The sequence below is a fragment of the Acipenser ruthenus genome, chromosome 18 (assembly GCF_902713425.1).
Source record: "Acipenser ruthenus chromosome 18, fAciRut3.2 maternal haplotype, whole genome shotgun sequence".
Taxonomy (NCBI): Eukaryota; Metazoa; Chordata; class Actinopteri; order Acipenseriformes; family Acipenseridae; genus Acipenser; species Acipenser ruthenus.
This window is the reverse complement of record NC_081206.1, coordinates 20,359,219-20,378,027: the sequence shown is the minus strand read 5'-3', so window position 1 is coordinate 20,378,027 and position 18,809 is coordinate 20,359,219. Positions and strand designations below refer to the sequence as shown.

General features: G+C 38.4%; 1 protein-coding gene across 1 annotated transcript in view; it reads left to right on the top strand.

Moving 5' to 3' along the window:
* The window catches only part of LOC131698650 (E3 ubiquitin-protein ligase UBR1-like), a 41,236-nt gene that overhangs the window by 3,710 nt on the left and 18,717 nt on the right, over window positions 1-18,809 (top strand). Inside the window, exons 3-27 of the mRNA XM_058991475.1 lie at window positions 618-696; window positions 1,627-1,737; window positions 4,418-4,548; window positions 5,202-5,340; window positions 5,824-5,886; window positions 6,137-6,260; window positions 6,947-7,054; window positions 7,466-7,554; window positions 7,725-7,823; window positions 8,676-8,833; window positions 9,080-9,179; window positions 9,900-10,028; window positions 10,601-10,781; window positions 11,664-11,725; window positions 13,456-13,563; window positions 13,763-13,828; window positions 13,992-14,093; window positions 14,339-14,402; window positions 14,723-14,847; window positions 15,258-15,310; window positions 15,537-15,639; window positions 16,445-16,493; window positions 16,875-17,029; window positions 17,678-17,774; window positions 17,916-18,013. Coding sequence (XP_058847458.1) covers window positions 618-696; window positions 1,627-1,737; window positions 4,418-4,548; window positions 5,202-5,340; window positions 5,824-5,886; window positions 6,137-6,260; window positions 6,947-7,054; window positions 7,466-7,554; window positions 7,725-7,823; window positions 8,676-8,833; window positions 9,080-9,179; window positions 9,900-10,028; window positions 10,601-10,781; window positions 11,664-11,725; window positions 13,456-13,563; window positions 13,763-13,828; window positions 13,992-14,093; window positions 14,339-14,402; window positions 14,723-14,847; window positions 15,258-15,310; window positions 15,537-15,639; window positions 16,445-16,493; window positions 16,875-17,029; window positions 17,678-17,774; window positions 17,916-18,013 — 2,593 coding nt within the window. The remainder of the gene's footprint in view (window positions 1-617; window positions 697-1,626; window positions 1,738-4,417; window positions 4,549-5,201; window positions 5,341-5,823; window positions 5,887-6,136; window positions 6,261-6,946; window positions 7,055-7,465; window positions 7,555-7,724; window positions 7,824-8,675; window positions 8,834-9,079; window positions 9,180-9,899; window positions 10,029-10,600; window positions 10,782-11,663; window positions 11,726-13,455; window positions 13,564-13,762; window positions 13,829-13,991; window positions 14,094-14,338; window positions 14,403-14,722; window positions 14,848-15,257; window positions 15,311-15,536; window positions 15,640-16,444; window positions 16,494-16,874; window positions 17,030-17,677; window positions 17,775-17,915; window positions 18,014-18,809) is intronic.

Sequence of the window (18,809 nt, the reverse complement as noted above, 5' to 3'; positions counted from 1 at the left end):
GGAGTTTGCGATATCGTACAACAATTGTTTGATAATTCCTTGTCATCCTTCCAATTGGATATGCAGTCTTATTTAACATTAATTTATATGTCCTGGATGAAAGCCATTCAAGTTTTAATCGGTCTGTATCATCGTGTACATTCTAATATATGTAAAAACTAGATGGTTTTCTGGTTTTCCATTGCTGCATGTGCAGTGTGTATTTAAAGCTTGGTGCAATTCCCCATAGTCACTTCAACAAACAGAAGCAGCTGGTAAAGAAGCTTAGAGAAGCCACTTTTTTAACATTACCTGGTGTCATTAATAAGCTTGTGTCCTGTTTATTGTCTTTTAAATTAGACATTTCATCTAATATTTTCTTAGGACAAAGCATTTGGCTGTCCTCTAAATAAGAGACTGATGACTAGTATTACAGTTTGTTACACTTATTGACTAATGACAAGCCCATGATATTTTTGATTATAGAACTAATACACTACAACAGTTTGGTCATCAAAATGGACTTGATAGTAGTTGATATTAACTACATGTTTATGAATAACCCTTTTGTTTTTGGACACTGGGGAAATATTTGTGAGTAAACAGTTCTAACTGCACTCTCCTGTCTTATATTACAGGGACTGTGCTATTGATCCCACATGTGTGCTTTGCATGGACTGTTTTCAAAACAGTGTTCATAGGAACCATCGCTACAAGGTAAGATTGCTGTCCATGGTGCGGCCAATTCTTCTTGTGGCTTTAATTGGTATTAAATATATAGCAAAATAAACATGTCTGTGTTACTGTAAATATTTTGTCTGTTATACTCCAGGAATGATTTTTACTCTTTATTCGTTCTGTATTCAGCCTGGTCCTCTAATGGAGTACATATGCTTAGTGAAATCTTTGCTTTTAAATGGCGTCATTCCAAAACACTAACTGTACCTAGTCTCTCCCTGGATTTTCTCATTTCCTGCACTCATGACTCAGGTCAGTCATCGCTGCTACTACAACTATTAATACCTCATAAACCATTTTGGCTTGCAACTTAATGTTTGGGTCACAGATGTGCTCATTGGTGCACAGTTACATTACTGGTGTTGTCCAGCAAAAATATAACCTTTTCACTGTCACATTATTTAAATCAGTGGACACCCTAATCCTATCAATGATATAGATCTATTTCATATATCCATTTTACAAACCATTGGCTCTGATATGACAATACACTTGGATTATGCCCCCAGGGATTTTGTTCCCAAACACGCCCTTCAGTTAATTTTGTTTCTAATTAATTTTCTTGTATTGTAGTGTTGCTTTGTTTTAGATTTTTACTTTTTTTCATCTTCAATAATTGGATATACTTTTTATTTAGTTTGTGTTTTAAGCTGTGGCACAGGAATGGTTCTGCTCACTATCATCGTATTGAATAATTAAATATGCTAAATAAAAATAATTGATAAAAAAAAAGAAACTTGACGGAGTAGAGAACTACTAAAGAACCAATTGAATGGAAAGGGTTAAAGCCTGGCACATTGTAATCATTTATGCATTCAATGTTGTCTAATGAATCCTAAAAACTCTTTGGATCCCCCCTTGTGATTGACTCCCTCACTAAAAGCACTTGTGTTTTATTTCCTCCCCTAGATGCATTCGTCTTCTGGGGGCGGTTTCTGTGACTGTGGTGATATGGAGGCCTGGAAAACAGGGCCGTCATGTAAGAAACACGAACCTGGAGCAGAAGGAGATACGGACATGGTGAGAGAGTAGAGGAAATGGGGGACGTGTGTGAGTACATATATATGCAAACATATTCTCCAACCCCGGGCTTCAGCTGTATTTTTCTCTTGGGTAAACATATGAGACCCGTTGCTCTCTTTTATACTTCAAGGGAACAGACTATTTATTCTCTGGGAAAATGCTGACACGTAAACAACATCTGAAAGTGATTGAGATCCAGAAAGCTGTGGAAGAAAAAAGGCCAAGAAAAACTGGGCTGTGAGTAAGTCCAGCCAACTTTTGGTTGTGGCGTCAAATTAACTGGTTAGTGACCCATGTAGGTAGCTTCCCGGTAAGACATGATAACTAGGAATCATTACTGTGTAATCACAGAAATGAACGCATGTGCGTATACTTGAGTATACACTGTTTTCTGGGGAGCATGTTCTTGCTCCTTTGGTTTCTTGTATTAGCCAGTGCCCCCATAGCTGAAAATAAGTGCAAGACGTGATCAAATTAGGTGATTTTCTGATAGATATTCACTTTTTTCTTTTTCACACAATTTTCTAAAATGAGTACATGTGCTTTAGTTGCAGAGTTATCAGCATAACAACATACGTTCTTATTTGCTTAATTATAAGGTATAATCCAGTATTTCTCCTCGGGTCTGTCCAGAATATACTATTATACCAGGTTGCAGCTGCTTTCATAAAATTGTCTGGGCTTTCAGAGTCACTACAACAGGACCTCAGTTTTACATCTCATCCGAAGGACCCCTATACCAAACATCCTTACCTACTGAGAATGCACTTCACCAGCTGCTGCCCTTTGTGCTTTTCCTCTTACTAAATACATCAGTCAGCCACTCAAGATATGATCTCCAGAGCGCCCATTTAGCAAACATCTAACCTGTTTACCCCAGAGAGAGGGAAGCTTGTCTATGTGCCTTCTTTCCATAAACTGCAGGTGTCTCTTTTGAATTGAACCAGACTGCTCTCCATCTCTCACTAATCTCATTGCCACGCTAAGGTCAGAGCGCTAATAAGCACTAATAAGTATTGAAAGGGTCACGCAATAAGACAGGCAAAGCTTTTAATGTATTTATCTTTGTTTTCTTGTGTTAAAATATGTTTGTGTGTATAATGTATCTAAACACAAGTACACAAATTGTATATGCTTCCAGATTTGTTTAACCTTTTTCAGAAACTTATAGCTAATTAGCTTTAATTGACTTAATCCTACTAGGATCATCAAGCGGTAATGCCTAGTGGTTAAAGAAAATATTAGTAATAATACATTAGATCGAGTTTTAAACATACTGGTAGACTTCAGCATTTGAAGGCACACTTAATGTCTTGACTGAAATGGGACTCTCTGTTCACTTTTCCTGGTCAACAGTAAAAACAGTATTCTGACTCTAGGGATGCAATGAATGTATCTTCCTCTTCCCAGTGGTGTTTGGGGGATGCGTGCTTGGAGAAAGTACATGTACAGCCTCTCCCATTTCTTATCTGTGTATACTACCAGGTCATGGCTCAAAGACAGAACATAATACCTACATGTAGACTCAAATCACCTGTTGACCATGTGGTAGCCTTGCATGCCAGTAATGCTTATCTCAAATATATTTGTATACAGAACAGAAACTGAACTGCACTTTGTTTTACCCCAAGCTCTCTGACACAGAACACACAGGGAAATAGTTTTCCTGGAAGTAGAGAGGAAGTGTGATAAAATGGTTATTACTACATTCTTGGGATTTCTTTGGCATCCTGCCAAGAGAACTAGTATATACACTGGTATGAAAACCAGATGTTTTTTTTTTCCATTGAAAACTTTTTTTGAAAGTTATTTTTGTCTTGATATTACTTGTAGGTATCCATGCAAAACATACAACAGGATTATAATAACATAATTTCTTTTGCTCTTGTAAGTAGGAATTGATGGAAACTCACAACCATTTTGTAATCAATACTGTATATAAAAATTAGAAGTAAAAGGCATTAAAAAAATTATGGGGAAAAAATGTGGTTGAAGATGCCATGCAGTTTATCAAATAGTAATAAACAAAACTGTGAAGTCACGGTTTTTGTCATTGGCAATAATCTACAGTTAAAACTAGGGCTGTAACAAAGGGTACATTTTGGCCTTAGAAGGTTCAGAACACATTACTGAACAAAGGTTCGAACCTTTGATGGTACTCATTTTGCATAATTTACTGGTGGCGTCACCATAGCTACTAGTTTTATATTTGATTGAAAATCCTAATATCTTAAAGGTAATCTATATAAATGGAATAAAACATTCATATATATATATATATATATATATATATATATATATATATATATATATATATATATATATAGAACAGTAATCATGTTTTTATAATTAATTTAAAAAAAATACACGTTTATGTAATCGATGCTGCTTGTGATATATACAGTAAGCTTGCATTGCAGCAGCACCTTATTGCAGCCAATTAAAAGAACTGCAGTTGACTTATGCAAAACAAAGCTTTATTTAAGTCACTTTTTTCCCATTATCTGGTACAGTTTGCTCCACAGCCATGGAACTTCTCAAGCAACACTTATTTGGCACTACTTCCATGTAAGGCTGCAAAAATATGTTTTAATAGTTTAGACATTTACACAGTGCTGTTCTCGTACAATGGTGCTCCCTTGTAGGTTGTGATGGGTTGTGTTTGTCTGCGGTGCAGGGAGCAGAGAGCCAGCTGGAGGACGGCCTGATGGAGAGAGCACGAATGCTGTTCCAGGTGCTGTTCAAATATACTGTTGACATGCTGGTGTGGGAGGAGGGACAGGAGCTGCCTGCCGAGCTGCAGCCCAGGTACACTGAAACATGCTTCATCCCGCAACCTGTTTTATTAGTATTATTACTGGATCCCCTTTATTGTGTTAAAAAGTCCTTTGGTTCTTAATGTGCTGTTGCTTGACCATTGGAGTGAGGTTCAACTGCACATTTGAAGTGATTAAGTATCAGGAAGCAGAAGCACTTTTTCTTTTGAAATATCTGCAAATCGAAGTATACAAAATCTATAGGGTTCCCATTTTATTTTATTTTTTTAAACGCAATTTGAAATTGAACACATACAACACTGCAAAATATAGGCATGACCACTAGCATTTAAAATTCAGAGGAGGTGTTTAATTCTTTTTCTCTATTTAGGCATATTAAGCTTTAAGACCGCAAGACATACAGGTTGTAACCCACATTTTAACAAATAACATTTAAAAGTAAACACCGACAAGTGGGGCACTGCGGTACGGTATTTGGTAGTGTCAAAACACTTCTGAACGTTGCGTTTTGTTCATTGCAGTTTAACATTTTCGTAGATCTCAGAACGACCTCTTGGAAGACTACATTTTGTAAAAACTGAAACAAAGTGACTGTGTACAAACACAGGTAAACAGATTAATTTTTTTCCCCCAATGCTGGATGTCCAGAGAGTTTTATTTTGTGTTTCTCATTCTGCCGTGTAGTGTGAAAGAAGACACTTATTACTGTGTGCTGTACAATGATGAACACCATTCCTATGACCATGTGATCTACACCCTCCAGAGGTCAGTTCAGTGTGACCTGGGGGAGGCACAGACCCATACCAACCTCATAGACAAAGAGGTGAGTGAGCAAGCAGAGGGGTGACACAGCAAGCTGTGCAGGACCTCTGTGCTAGCAAAACAAGGCTTGGTTTGTAGAGCTACTGTGATTAGAAAGTGCATGTGTTAGTAAAAACCTCCAGAATCTTGAAACTCATTTTAAAAAAAACAACTTCAATTTCAAGCAGTCTAATGCAACCTAGTTCAAAATATTTTACAACAGTTTTGTCAATGTATCATACCATAAGTATCCACAGCAGCGGTCATTACTTGTAGATAATAATTGATCTTGTCTTTCGTGAAGTGCTCTTGACTTCAGATCTGGTCAGTTTTCTAGCATGTCATGACAGTAATGCTTAATGTGGCCCTTACAGGTTTAACAACATTCTAGCAGGGAGTGTATGGAGGTTTTATTGCTGTGCTCTTATTCATGTGAGCAGACCCCAGAGCATGCAAAATTCCACTCAAGCCACACTTCAATAAATACATATTACCTTTCCTCCAGGGTCGCAGAGCTGTGAAAAGGGGGACTTTGCAGGCCTGTCAGGAGGCAAAACAAGCCATCCAGGTGAGTAAAAATATAAATTAAAAACTTTGATCTTACTGAACCTGTTTTTGTCTGTATGATCTCAATTATAATTTGTGTTGTATAGTTCAATAGCATCGAAAAGACTGTTAAATGTCTGTTTATCCCTGATTTACTTGGGCTGTTCTGATGCTTTTCGGGTGGGAATTGCAGCTGCCTCTAGAGTAAGATTCAGGACTTGTCATGTGGTGCAGAGAATATGAACACCTGGTTTCTGCCCTTTTCTTTACAGTCCAATTCAGAACACATCTCCCTGCAGCCTCTGCGAGTGGAGATTCTGCACTCCGCTGTCATGGCTCACCAGAGCTTTGCCCTGCGTCTTGGGACCTGGTTCCAGCAAGTTGTCAACTATTCAGGTCTGCTCTGTTTTGAAGATGAATTTGTCTATTTATAACCAAGTTATTTTTTTTTCCTATATTGGTGAAGTCCCATTGTAATCTAAAATCTCTAAGTAATCCCTCCAGTGATTGTATAAGAATATGCGTACTTCATAGTCCCTTGAATAAAAATATTGCATCATTTGATTTTATTCTTTAGGATAATCTTGGAGGGTTCTGAGTAATGCACAGAGGGTTTTTTATGGATTCAAAATACATAACTGTACAAGTGGTCTTCAAATGCACTACTAAGGCCTTATTCCAGCTCCTGCAGTAGGATATAGCAAAACATGAAGTTCTCCCTCCGATTAACGCTTCATCAAATAAACTTTTTCAAAAAACATCCCTATTATAACTAATTAAATAATTTCAGTGTCTAATACAGAAGAAAAGTAATTTGAACAAGCAGCCTGCCATGTTGAGTGGATTTCTGTTTCCTAGATCACTTTACTGATCTACAATGTTTAGGTCTTTCACTTTGATTTTCTATCTGTCTATCTATCTATCTGTCTATCTATCTGTCTATATGTCTATCTATCTATATTCTGTTTGTCAGTATTTCAACTCTTCTCTCTCTTATACTTGAACTTGTTCTGTGATTTTATGTCTATATATCTATTACCACCTTGTCAGAATGAAATGTTTCTTTCCTCTCTGGTTCCCAGTTGGCTTTCGGCAGGTGTTCTGTCAAGTGTCCCTGCAGGCAGCACTGGACCCTGAGCTGCACTGTCTGATCAGCAGGCTCATGCTGTGTGATGCTAAACTATATAAAGGTTAGTATTAATTGGGTCTTTTAACTCAGGTTAAATCCTGAATCAAATAATGGACAACACTATGAGGTTACATAGGGGTCCCAAATGACAGCAGCAAAGGGGAAAGTTACCACGAAGGGCCGATGGAAAAGGGTCTCTTAACGAGGCGTGACAACCAAGGATTTAAAATCTGTATTAGCATAGCATGGGAAAACGTAGCCTCCCTTTGTGATGACATTCATTTGCTTCTTTACTAGTTTTTTTTTTTTTTTCTTAATTAGGGATGCGTATTTTTGAAGTCCTGTGCTACAGATAATATTGTACTTTGCAATACCTATGCACTTCCTGTGTTGTAGGTCACATGGTCTGATTGCATTGTCTCAAGAAAGTATGATTAGAACGGTTTTATAACTTGGAGATTTATTCCTGCAGGAGCACGAAAGATTGTTCACGACTTGATTGTCTGCAGTTTGCTGATGGAAACTGAATATAAGCGTCTGTTTGCTATTGAGTTTGCCAAGGTGAGTGGGACCCTTCAAATATAAATGCTACATATTTAAGTTCTTGATTTTAACACTATTAACCTATTTTCCTAAACAGGATCCCACAAGCACCTACTTCATAGTATACATGAGGTGGAACTTTTGTTTGTACTGTGAGTTATAAAATCCCTCATTTCATATTTCCACAGAACTACAAGCAGCTCCAGGAAGACTTTATAAATGACGACCATGAGAGAAGTATTTCGGTGACAGCTCTGTCTGTCCAGATCTTTACCGTCCCCACGCTGGTAGGAGTGATAGTATTTCAGTCTATTTCTATGTACCCCTATATCTTTTTAATTAATTACCCCTGTATTGTGACCTTTCTCAACAACCTCAAACCTTTGTGTGTGTTTTCTGGAAATTAACTAGCTTCATTTACAATAATGTTCTGCAATGTCACATTTAGAGCTGTACAATACACCACAATATCAAGGTGCCACCCATTTCTCCCACGATACGATGTAACTTCATTTTGGTTAGTTTCATCCTCCCTGTGACAAGGTACTCGTTTCACGTGTGTGGGTAACCGCCGATATGCAAGACAGAGACATGGGGGTTGGTGTTGAAACGCCGCTCATGCTCAGGATTTATTAACACAAAGGAACAGAAAGTAAACAAACGGGTCATGTGACGCTACCAACAATGGTAATGCACAGAGGACACATACAGTAGACTAGAAAAGGCAAATTAAAACACAGTACAAAAACTACAAATAAAAGGTTCCACACAGGGCGAGCGGTAGCCTTATTGAACGAGGCGTCCCGCTCCAGGAACCTGCTACACTATGTAACCCTCGCTATACATTACTTGGGATCAATATCCCCTAAACTAACTAACTTATGAATTGGTATTAATACGACGACTCCTGCTTCTTCATACGGCCTTGGCTGGGCATTGCCTTCACAAGTACCGTGTTGCAGTTTCAGGGTTGCGTAGCTGTAGTTCCTCATGTGCAGAGCAATCGCCCTGCTACACTCCCCCATGCACTTTCATTTTCTAAATCTGTCATCTCCCTGTATCTCTTACTTTTGCTCATTTTGTCTCTGTGCCATTGTCTCTCTTTGCTTTCCCATTGACATTGCCCTCCTTCTCTGCAGGCCAGGCAGCTGATTGAGGAGGGGAACGTGGTCAAGGTGATTATTGACACTGTGATGGAGATGCTGTCTGAGCACCTGGATGACAATAACCGCTTCCACTTTCAGGGGTACAACTCTGAGAGGTTTTTCAGGATACAGGTGGTCTTCCACGATCTGAAGTAAGTGGACTTCTTTTAGAAGAGAACAAAGAAAACAGTACAAGCTTCTAAAAGGTTTCCATTTAAAGAACTACAAAGAACAATGATTGTTCAGATTTTTTGTTATTAAACTGAAAAAAAAAATACATTGTGTAGAACAGCTTCATATATCGGCAGCTTGTCCCATATTGTGTCTACCTTGCTTCTAGTGTCTGGAATCATGGGAGAATCAGAATTGCTCAGCAAGCTGTTGTTGTGTCTCCTTAGGTACATTCTGATGAGTAAGCCAACCATCTGGACTGAGAGACTCCGGCAACAGTTCCTGGAAGGTTTGAGAGCGTTTCTGGGAATGCTAAAATGCATGCAGGTAGGGACCTTCCTCCCAGTCTCCAAATTGCTTTTACTTTGATTTAAATGTTATTTACAGAGGATCTCAGCATGTTAACCTATTGTTATTAGTTTGGAGAGAGTGAGTCTCATGGCATTTACCAACAAAGTTGTTATAAACCAGGAAAGGGAAGTTCTTTCAGGGATTATTCTATTAGGAAACCCTAATTAATGACAGCCCCGGGTATTTTTAAACTGCAAGTAGCTTGAAATATCCTTACCTGGCATTGAACTTGACTTTGGAGAACTACCTAGCACTGAACAAACTTGCTCATTCTATTCAAACCCTGCCACAATGTGACCTTTCAACTCTATGGACCCAACCTACTCTATATAGGCAGGACCAGCCAAGTTTGTCACATGATTTGAATAGAATGAGGAGGTCTGTTCAGTAATAAGCAATTAGAATTTCTGACAAGCTCACAGACAGGGTAAAGACAGATATTAAATAAAATACTAAACTCAATATTGGATCAGCAGAAGCTAAAACCAATCCCAAACATCATAAAAGTCAAGGGAGGTGAGGACCTTTGCTGCTTGAGTACTGTACAGTTGCCTGTGAACTCTTATAGCATTGCTACAACAGCACCCAAGAAAGACACAAACCTGTTTCTGCTTTACAGAACTAGGACAGATGCCATTTTTGAACATCTTATTTTGGGTTAGAAAAGATCTGACCTAGGGGTTCCATGTGTTTCAGGGGATGGAAGAAGTAAAGAGGCAGTTTGGGCAGCACATAGAGGTGGAGCCGGAATGGGAAGCAGGCTTTTCCATTCAGATCCAGCTGAGACACACCCTCTCCATGTTCCAGGACTGGTGCACAGCTGACGTGAGTAACCACCAGTGCCACCAAACATGCATATCCACCCCATTCATACCCCGCTGTTTGCTGAATTTACTCTTACTCAGAGAACAGCACAATTTATGTCAATATCTTGCTTTCTCTGATAAGATAAAAGTAGCTCATTTTGCATTTAATTGCTTGACAATACAGGGTATTGAAAACTACATATTGATATCTAAGGGAAATCCTAGAACAACCATTATCATTAACCATTATCCTGTGTTTGTTCAGTAGTTACAAATAAGATGTAACTACTGAACAAACACAGCTTCCCTTTTAAAATAAAACTAGAATGATTCAAGGCAGACTTTTAAACTGGTCACTGTGACAGACACTAAATTGCTGTTTTGTTAGAGCTAGATATTGTAGCGTTTTGTGTAATTGAGAAAGCATATTGAGATCTCCAGCTAAAAGTGAATTAAATCTGGACTTTTGGTTGCAGATTCGTCACGTATCCCTCCAGAAAAGTTTAAACACATTGAAGACTTGATCTATATCGAGAACAAATCCATCTATACTGTTCTAACTGTATAATACTTGTCTAACTATTTCTGCAGGAAGAGCTGCTGTTGCAGGGCTACAAGGAATGCTACAACACTTTGATGTCCTGTACTAATCAGCCATTCAAGAGTGAAGAAATAGACACCCACATGTGTAACCATGTTCTGCGCTGCAAACCATACAAAGTGTCCCAGGATCCTGTTAGCATCCACCTCCCAATCTCCAGGCTTCTGGCTGGTGAGTGCCACCTGTAACACTCAATTCCAGATTTACAGGAACTACACGATAAATCAGCGTTAATTTTTTTTTTTAGTAGACCTCAATATTCTGGTATTTTGTATGACCTGTATTGGGTTGTTTGGCTTACCCTCTTGCCAAGGACACTGCTGGATCAGTATACTTCTACATCACATTCAATGTATTAAAATAGAATCTCTTGTATAGTGATATATTTATATTATGAGGACTTAAGCTGTCCACACACCGGACATGATGTGTTTTGTCCTGCGATAACATGGTACTTTCGCTGCTGCACTACATTTCACTCCACTGGTGACAGGCGCGTGCGTTATGCAGCTAATAAAAATGTAGAATACATAATGCTAATCAAAATACTTATTTCAGTAAAGATACATTTAATCATACACACCAGCTATATCCAGTTCCCTGGAAATGGACTGCTAGATGTTCTTTATAGTTTTTGTGTCCTTTTATTGTACAGCTCCGGTTATTTCTTCTGCCATTGTTTACTAAAGGCGCGCAAGAGAAGCTGTTCTTCATTGGTCAGTTGCCTAGCTGCGACGCTAGAATATCGCAATTTACGACATTCACTTGTCACACGGTATCCGGTGTGTAGAGGCCTTTACTCTACAACTTTAAAGGAAGCATATAATAAACACAAGGTCATGCATCAAAACCAGAATATACAGCAGAATATATTGGTCTATATACAATATGTTTATCCATGCCTTTCATGTTGGTGTTTTGTATATTTATGTATCTTATTGAAATTAGTGTGCATGTGTTAAGATACTCTGTAAGTAACATTGAAATCAAACTGAAAGGTATTCAGTGTCTGGGGGTTCCAGGTTTGATCATATATTCTGCTGTTGTTTGCAGGTCTATATGTCCATCTTTGCAGAAGCGGTGCCATCAATAGATTGCATGAGTACCTGCCTGCGGTGAGTACCCTGTTAGGTGTTTAAGTTGCTACCAAGACAGACTCTGCTGATCTTCATTAATGCCAGCCACAGCCTGTGCAGTATACCGATGATGATTTCCATCTTCCCTTTCTTCACACTGTATCTCACAGACTTAGATGGAGGTAATTGTCAAACTTAACACCTGGAAGTGGGGCATGCAAATTGAGATCTTTCTTGAAACTAGTATGGTACCATAAATCGTTTTAAACAAATAAAAACATGAAAAACATATTCGCAAAAACATATGCTTCTTACCAGTTCTTCGTGGACAAACTGCCCTCTTCTCCCAGAAGGTCGTTTTATATCCGTGTGTAATGACACCAATCCCACACGATAGTATAAAGGGAAATGACGCGGAAGGGTCAGATGTCCTGTATTTTTACTTGTTTCGTAAGGCTAGGAATCGTGGACATAGTAGTAGTTATGTTTATTATTGCAATATTCTTTTTTTTCTAAATCGAATTTCCTGCTGAAAGTATACCCACTTGCATTCTGTGGTGGTCCGTCTAAGCATTTGGGGTGCAGAAGAGACAATGGCCATTTATTTGCTGTGCAAGCCCTCATATTATCTATTGGAGGAGAATCTTTTGCCAGCGGTTTTCTGCTTTTGCACACTGCTATATTTACCCAGAGAGTATAGCTGTACTCCATGGAAACCCCCATACTTCCAGTTAGCAGCATGGCTGCTGAAAGGCACAAATTCTCAGAATCAGGCATTGCCGAAACAGTAACTGAAGTTCTACTGGCAGCAAAGAAGAAACCTACCCACGAATGCTATTCTACAAAATGGTCAGAATTTGTGACTTTCTATATCTTTCTGTTTCTATATTGCTGCTGGGATTTCTGGAATTCCTGAGACACCTGATTCTGGGCACTATTGATCTACATCTCTAGGACCAAATCCCTTCGGAATAGTGGTCAGCTGTTCATCTCATTTGCCCCTCTCCTTAAAGGCAGACCAGTGACAAAACAGCCGATAGCAGCATGGCTTAAGGACTGTATCAAGCTCTGTTACGAACTTGAAGGAAGCCTGCTAGTGAAGCACATTAAGGCTCATTCTCTCGGGTGTGGCTACTTCCTGGGCAAATATTAGGACTGTTCCTATTGCCGAAACGCTAACTTGGATGTTTCCATCTCTCACCAGTTTGCTCACACGGTTTTATCCACTGTAGGGGATAAATGTTAAACAGCATTCACATTTCTCCTTTTCACCTCCCTTTCTTTTTATTCTTTGGTATACGGGGGGTTCCATTGTTTTATGAAGTCCACAAAGAACTGGTAAGAAGACAGAAATTACCTGTAAATGGGTTTCTTCCAGTTCAGAGTGGACTCCAAACCTGTCTTCCCACCCACCTTCACCCGTGGGTTTTGGTGTATAGATAAAATACAGGACATCTGACCCTTCTGCGTCATTTCCCTTTATACTATCGGGTGGGATTGGTGTCATGACGCATGGATATAAAAGACCTCCTGGGAGAAGAGTGCGGTTTGTCCATGTGTTTCCTAGCCCGACAGCAGAAAGGTTTCATTTTTGTGTGTAGTCTACCCCAAACTGGAAGAAACCCAATTACAGGTAAATTCCGTCCTTTTTTTTGTGGGAAGTCTACATTGTGAATGGAAATATGGAATTTCTAATTAGCTGTACAATATATAAACGTTTGCCGAGATTGTTAATGTAATAAATAATGAACAATGTGTTTGATTTTCAGGGCTGTGACATTGCCTACATGGTGGAGTACCCACTGCGCTGTTTGGTGCTGGCAGCACAGGTAGCAGCTGAGATGTGGCGGCGAAATGGACTGTCTCTTGTTAGCCAGGTAGGATACAAAGGGACTGATAAACAGTCATAAAATACATTGCAAACCTGAGCATTTATTATAACATTCTATTTGTACTACTGTGAATAGTGGCCTTAAGGATTACTATTTTTATACCATTAAGACTAAACCTACCATGATTTTGGTAGTTTGTGAGAATAATGTACATATATACAACTTTGAAATCTTTGCCTTTCAGGTGTACTACTACCAGGATGTAAAGTGCAGAGATGAAATGTTCGATAAGGACATCATTATGCTACAGGTATATTTTATATTTAAATGGATTCCAAAGTGACTTGACCAGTTCAGGGATTTGCAATGGGGAAAAAGTATGTGGCATAAAGCAAATAAAACTTGGGGTCATATTCAACAGCAAGCTCCTCCACAAGCAGCCAACAGTTAAATGTGTTTATTACTGTCCACAGATTGCTGCTTCTAAAATGGACCCCAACCATTTTATGATACTAATTCTACAGCGGTTTGAGCTGTTTGAGTTTTTCAACCGGAGTACTGTCAGCAGAGATAAGGTGAGTATTAGAGCCAAGTGAAGTGCTTTACATTTTACTAACTTCAGCATATGTTTGGTAATAATTTATGTGTATAGGCTAATTTTTTAACATTCAATGGGCTACTTTTTTACTGACAGACTTCACATACACACACATACAACCCACACGGCGAGATAATCATGTGGTCTGCGTATTTGAGTGAGAAAGTGGTATGTGAAGTGCATTTCTCTTCATCCTAAAGTGCATTTTCCCTTCTCATGTAGGAACTTGTCAAGCAGTTAAACCGGTTGACAGAGGAAATGCTCCATCTTCTAATCATTATTTTAGGTAAGCCCAATATCTGTTTAATTCCATGTCTTCGAATTCATGTATTAAAAAAAAATATATATATATATATATATATATATATATATATATATATATATATATATATATATATATTACTCCCGTTTGTACTCATTGTGAGATGTTGTATTGAAATATTACCAACTCAAAACCTAAATTCCGTGAATCAACAGCATCTAGAGCAAATTTAACTTCAAAACCAATGATGATACTGGCAAAGGCTCAGTTAAAACAGAATTTACAATTGAGTGTTTAAGCCTATGGATGAATCACCTTCTGCTCTTTACTGCCCCCTGTTGTAGGTGAAAGATACATCCCTGGGATCAGCAATGTGACAAAGGAGGATGTGACAATGAGAGAAGTGATCCATCTGCTCTGCATTGAGTCCATGGCACACAGTGGCCTGGTCAAAGCCTTGCCTGACAATGTGAGACCCTTGTGTTTTATCCCTACTTCTTTTGAACCTATTTATTAGCAAGGACCACAATTTCAAGTTGTGTGGTTCAGAGGAAACCACACAGTTTATTTGTTTTATAAATAGAATATCACACCCTACTGAGCTTTAATATAGAAAAAAATGCAAATTCTGAATGGTCTGCCATAATCTGTTATGCACTTGTTCTGGTTTAGTTATTTTTCCATGACAACTTCAATAGGGTTGCTATCCTCTACTTAATAGTGGAACAAAAGCTTAGTAATTTATTTTTATATTGTAATAATTAATTACATGGCTAATTTAAAATTGAGAAGGCTTTTTAAATGAAATGAAAATGTACTCACTGTGTTATGTTCTCATGGAAATAACAGCAGGTTGCACTATTCTCTTTCCCATAACAGGAAAACAATGAAACTGGCCTGGAAAATGTCATCCAGAAAGTAGCAACATTTAAGTAAGGATTTTTAGTTTCCATTGCAAATCAACTTATTTTGTTTTGAGATATTTGTTACACAATATATAGATTATATTAACATTCCTTGTAGAGTCTTTACTAATATTCTTATTCACCCTGCATACCTCCTATGTAAAGCAAAATAAATGCTCCCTTTCATCTTGTACCTGTCTGTTTGTCAGACCATGCATTCAGGGTGTGATCATTAATTTGATTTCTTGTCTAGGAAACCTGGTGTCTCTGGGCATGGTGTATATGAACTGAAGAAGGAATGTTTAAAGGAGTTTAACCCTTTCTTCTACCACTACTCCAAATCCCAGCACAGCAAGGTAACTTTAAAATCATCAATTGACAGACAGGCCAGTATGCAGAATTTCCTCTAATAATACTGGGCATGGTCAGTAACCAGTTAAAGTAGCTGTTATAGGGATCCTTGCACCAAAATGAATAGTATTCTGAACAAGAAGCTTATAGGAATTTTAATCCATATTTGTATATATTTTTGCACTAACATCACCCCTGAGATCCCTCTTAAAAAAAGCATTGATTTGTTATTGTTATTTTTATTTTTGAATGCAACACAATAGATTCAAAGTTGCAGCCTCTTCCTGGTATCATAGGTCACTTTTACTCTATTGGTAAGAAAAGAACCAAAAGATCCTCAGTACTACATACTACAATGTTAAAATTGCTAATGCTACTACCGGTAAGAATAGATAATTGTGTTTTAAACCCTTACTCGATCGACACCCCCTTAAAATAACTAAAAGCCAATACATTCTTATTGTAAATCTTACATTGAAATGCAAATCTGTATTTTATTTTTGAGGAACTGTTTTTAGCTTTTATAATGCTTTGCCTTCGATTTTCCTGGTTGCTGGAATTATGGGCCAGTCATATAGTTATGAGTGTGGAAGGGTGTTCTAATGGTCTTGCAACTAGGTTACAAGCAAGAGCATTATGCTGCTCTTTAATGAATGCACTGGTGGGGTGTTTTGCCACTTGTTGGCCGCATGGTTAGTGTCCTTTGTCGTGCTGTGGCCCCTGTAGGGTTTTACTGAGTATGCACAGTTGTCTCCCTCCTTTGTCTAAATTGGAATAGAGGTTAATATGCTTTTTTAAATTCAATTCCAGGCAGAAGATGCACAAAAGAAGAGAAGAAAGCTGGAGAACAGTGGCAAAGGTATGAAATAAAAAGTTGTCCCAAGTTCAAGCTCCCTATTATGTGGGATGTAATTGGATAAAATGATCATTGAGGATGACTATTTTATTAATAGACAAAAGTCACATTCAAGATCCATGACTGTAGGGAGCTGTGCTTACCGATAAATCTCAATATTTAACCATAGAGATGTATTGTTTCAGTTTGCAAATACACGGGGAATCAATTCAACTGTATCACAGGGAGATGTTTCCAGCCTTTTGCATTTTTCATATTCAGACTAGTGACACTCAGTTGCATAGGGAATTAGTAGCCTGTTAGGAAAAAAACTTCTGCTTGTGGTGTCCCTTTTTTTCCTCCCTTATTTATTTTATTTATTTATTTATTTATTTATTTCTCCAGCTCTACCTCCTCCAGAACCACCCGAATTCTTTCCTGCCTTTGCGAACATTGTGAATGTGTTGAACTGTGACGTTTTGATCCATGTGCTCCGAACAGTGCTGCGGAGAGCAGTGGAAACCTCAGGGAAGCTGTGGACTGAAGCCATGATTCAGAGGGTATGAAACGACTTTGAGGTGCTTTGCTAGATGTGCACATGCAAGAAATGTAGTTTCAAACTCCCTAAGGTTACCCCTCTAACGTCAGTGCCATTCCATTAAAATGGTATGTTAGGATTTTTGAGGTGAATTGGGGTCTATTGTTATACACAGAAGTCTGATCATGAAAATGTCTTGCCCGTAGTGTGATATTGATGACTTATCAAATGTATCAAACCATACATGGTTGTGTGAAGAATATAGACCTTTACTATTGCAGGCGTTAATACATTTAGTTATTATATTTGACATGTGTCTTCTCATTCCATTTGGTTTATTCTAGAGCACTTAATATACATTGCCTGGCCACTTTATTTGGACCCTTCCCTAAAGATCGTTTTGGGCCACCATTTGTTCTAATCACAGCCTTAACATGACTTGGTAGACCCCACAAGATGCTGAAAGGTGTCTCGAGGGATGATCATCCATTCAATCATTAATATTTCATGCAATCGAGAGAGAGGCAAAGGATTGTGATGGAGAATGCATTGTACAAGTTCATTACAAACATGCACAATTAGATTGAGATCTGGAATTGTGGTACCCATGAAAGATGCCTGAATCTTATCTCATTGAAAGAAGCCATTTTGTTTTCTCCCACTTTAACAGGTGCTCCATCTGATTGGTCAAGGGTTGCTAGAGGAAAAGCAACAGTTGGAGGCAAACAGGGAAGAAGTAGCCTTTGACTTCAGCCTCAAAGCAAGAAGTATGTTGTTTTTTTTGGGGGTTTTTTTGTGCCAGTTCATTCACTTTGGAAATAATTTTTTGTTTTCAAAGAGCAGTCTTGTGTGAAAACCTTTGCAGTGTGTAATTTGTGCAAGATTAGAGTTGTTTGTTTTGTTTCTAGGAATTGAACACGGCAAGTCTCTCCTGACTTTCTTAGAAAAGCTGAAATTAGTCCCTCCTTTGGAGGCGCAGAAGGACATGATCACCTGGACGTTGCAGGTAGAAGCCAGAGCCCATTTCTTATTCTAACTGGCTGCCCGTTAACCCTATTTATGTTCATAGGCCTTATTCAGTGTTTATTTTTTAGGTTTTTATATATATATATACAGTACTGTGTAAAAGTTTTAGGCAGGTGTGAAAAAATGCTGTAAAGTAAGAATGCTTTCAAAAATAGACATGTTAATAGATTATATTTATCAATTAACTAAATGCAAAGTGAGGGTACAGAAGAAAAATCTAAATCAAATCCATATTTGGTGTGACCACCCTTTGCCTTCAAAACAGCATCAATTCTTCTAGGTTCACTTGCATAAGTCAGGGATTTTGTAGGCATATAGTCAGGTGTATGATTAAACAATTATACCAAACAGGTGCTAATGATCATCAATTCAATACGTAGTTTGAAACACAATCATTAACAGAAACAGCTGTGTAGGAGGAATAAAACTGGGTGAGGAACAGCCAAACTCCGCTAACAAGGTGAGGTTGCTGAAGACAGTTTACTGTCAAAAGTCATACACCATGGCAAGACTGAGCACAGCAACAAGACACAAGGTAGTTATACTGCATCAGCAAGGTCTCTCCCAGGCAGAAATTTCAAGGCAGACAGGGGTTTCCAGATGTGCTGTCCAAGCTCTTTTGAAGAAGCACAAAGAAACGGGCAACGTTGAGGACCGTAGACGCAGTGGTCGGCCAAGGAAACTTACTGCAGCAGATGAAAGACACATCATGCTACTTCCCTTTGCAATCGGAAGATGTCCAGCAGTGCCATCAGCTCAGAATTGGCAGAAAACAG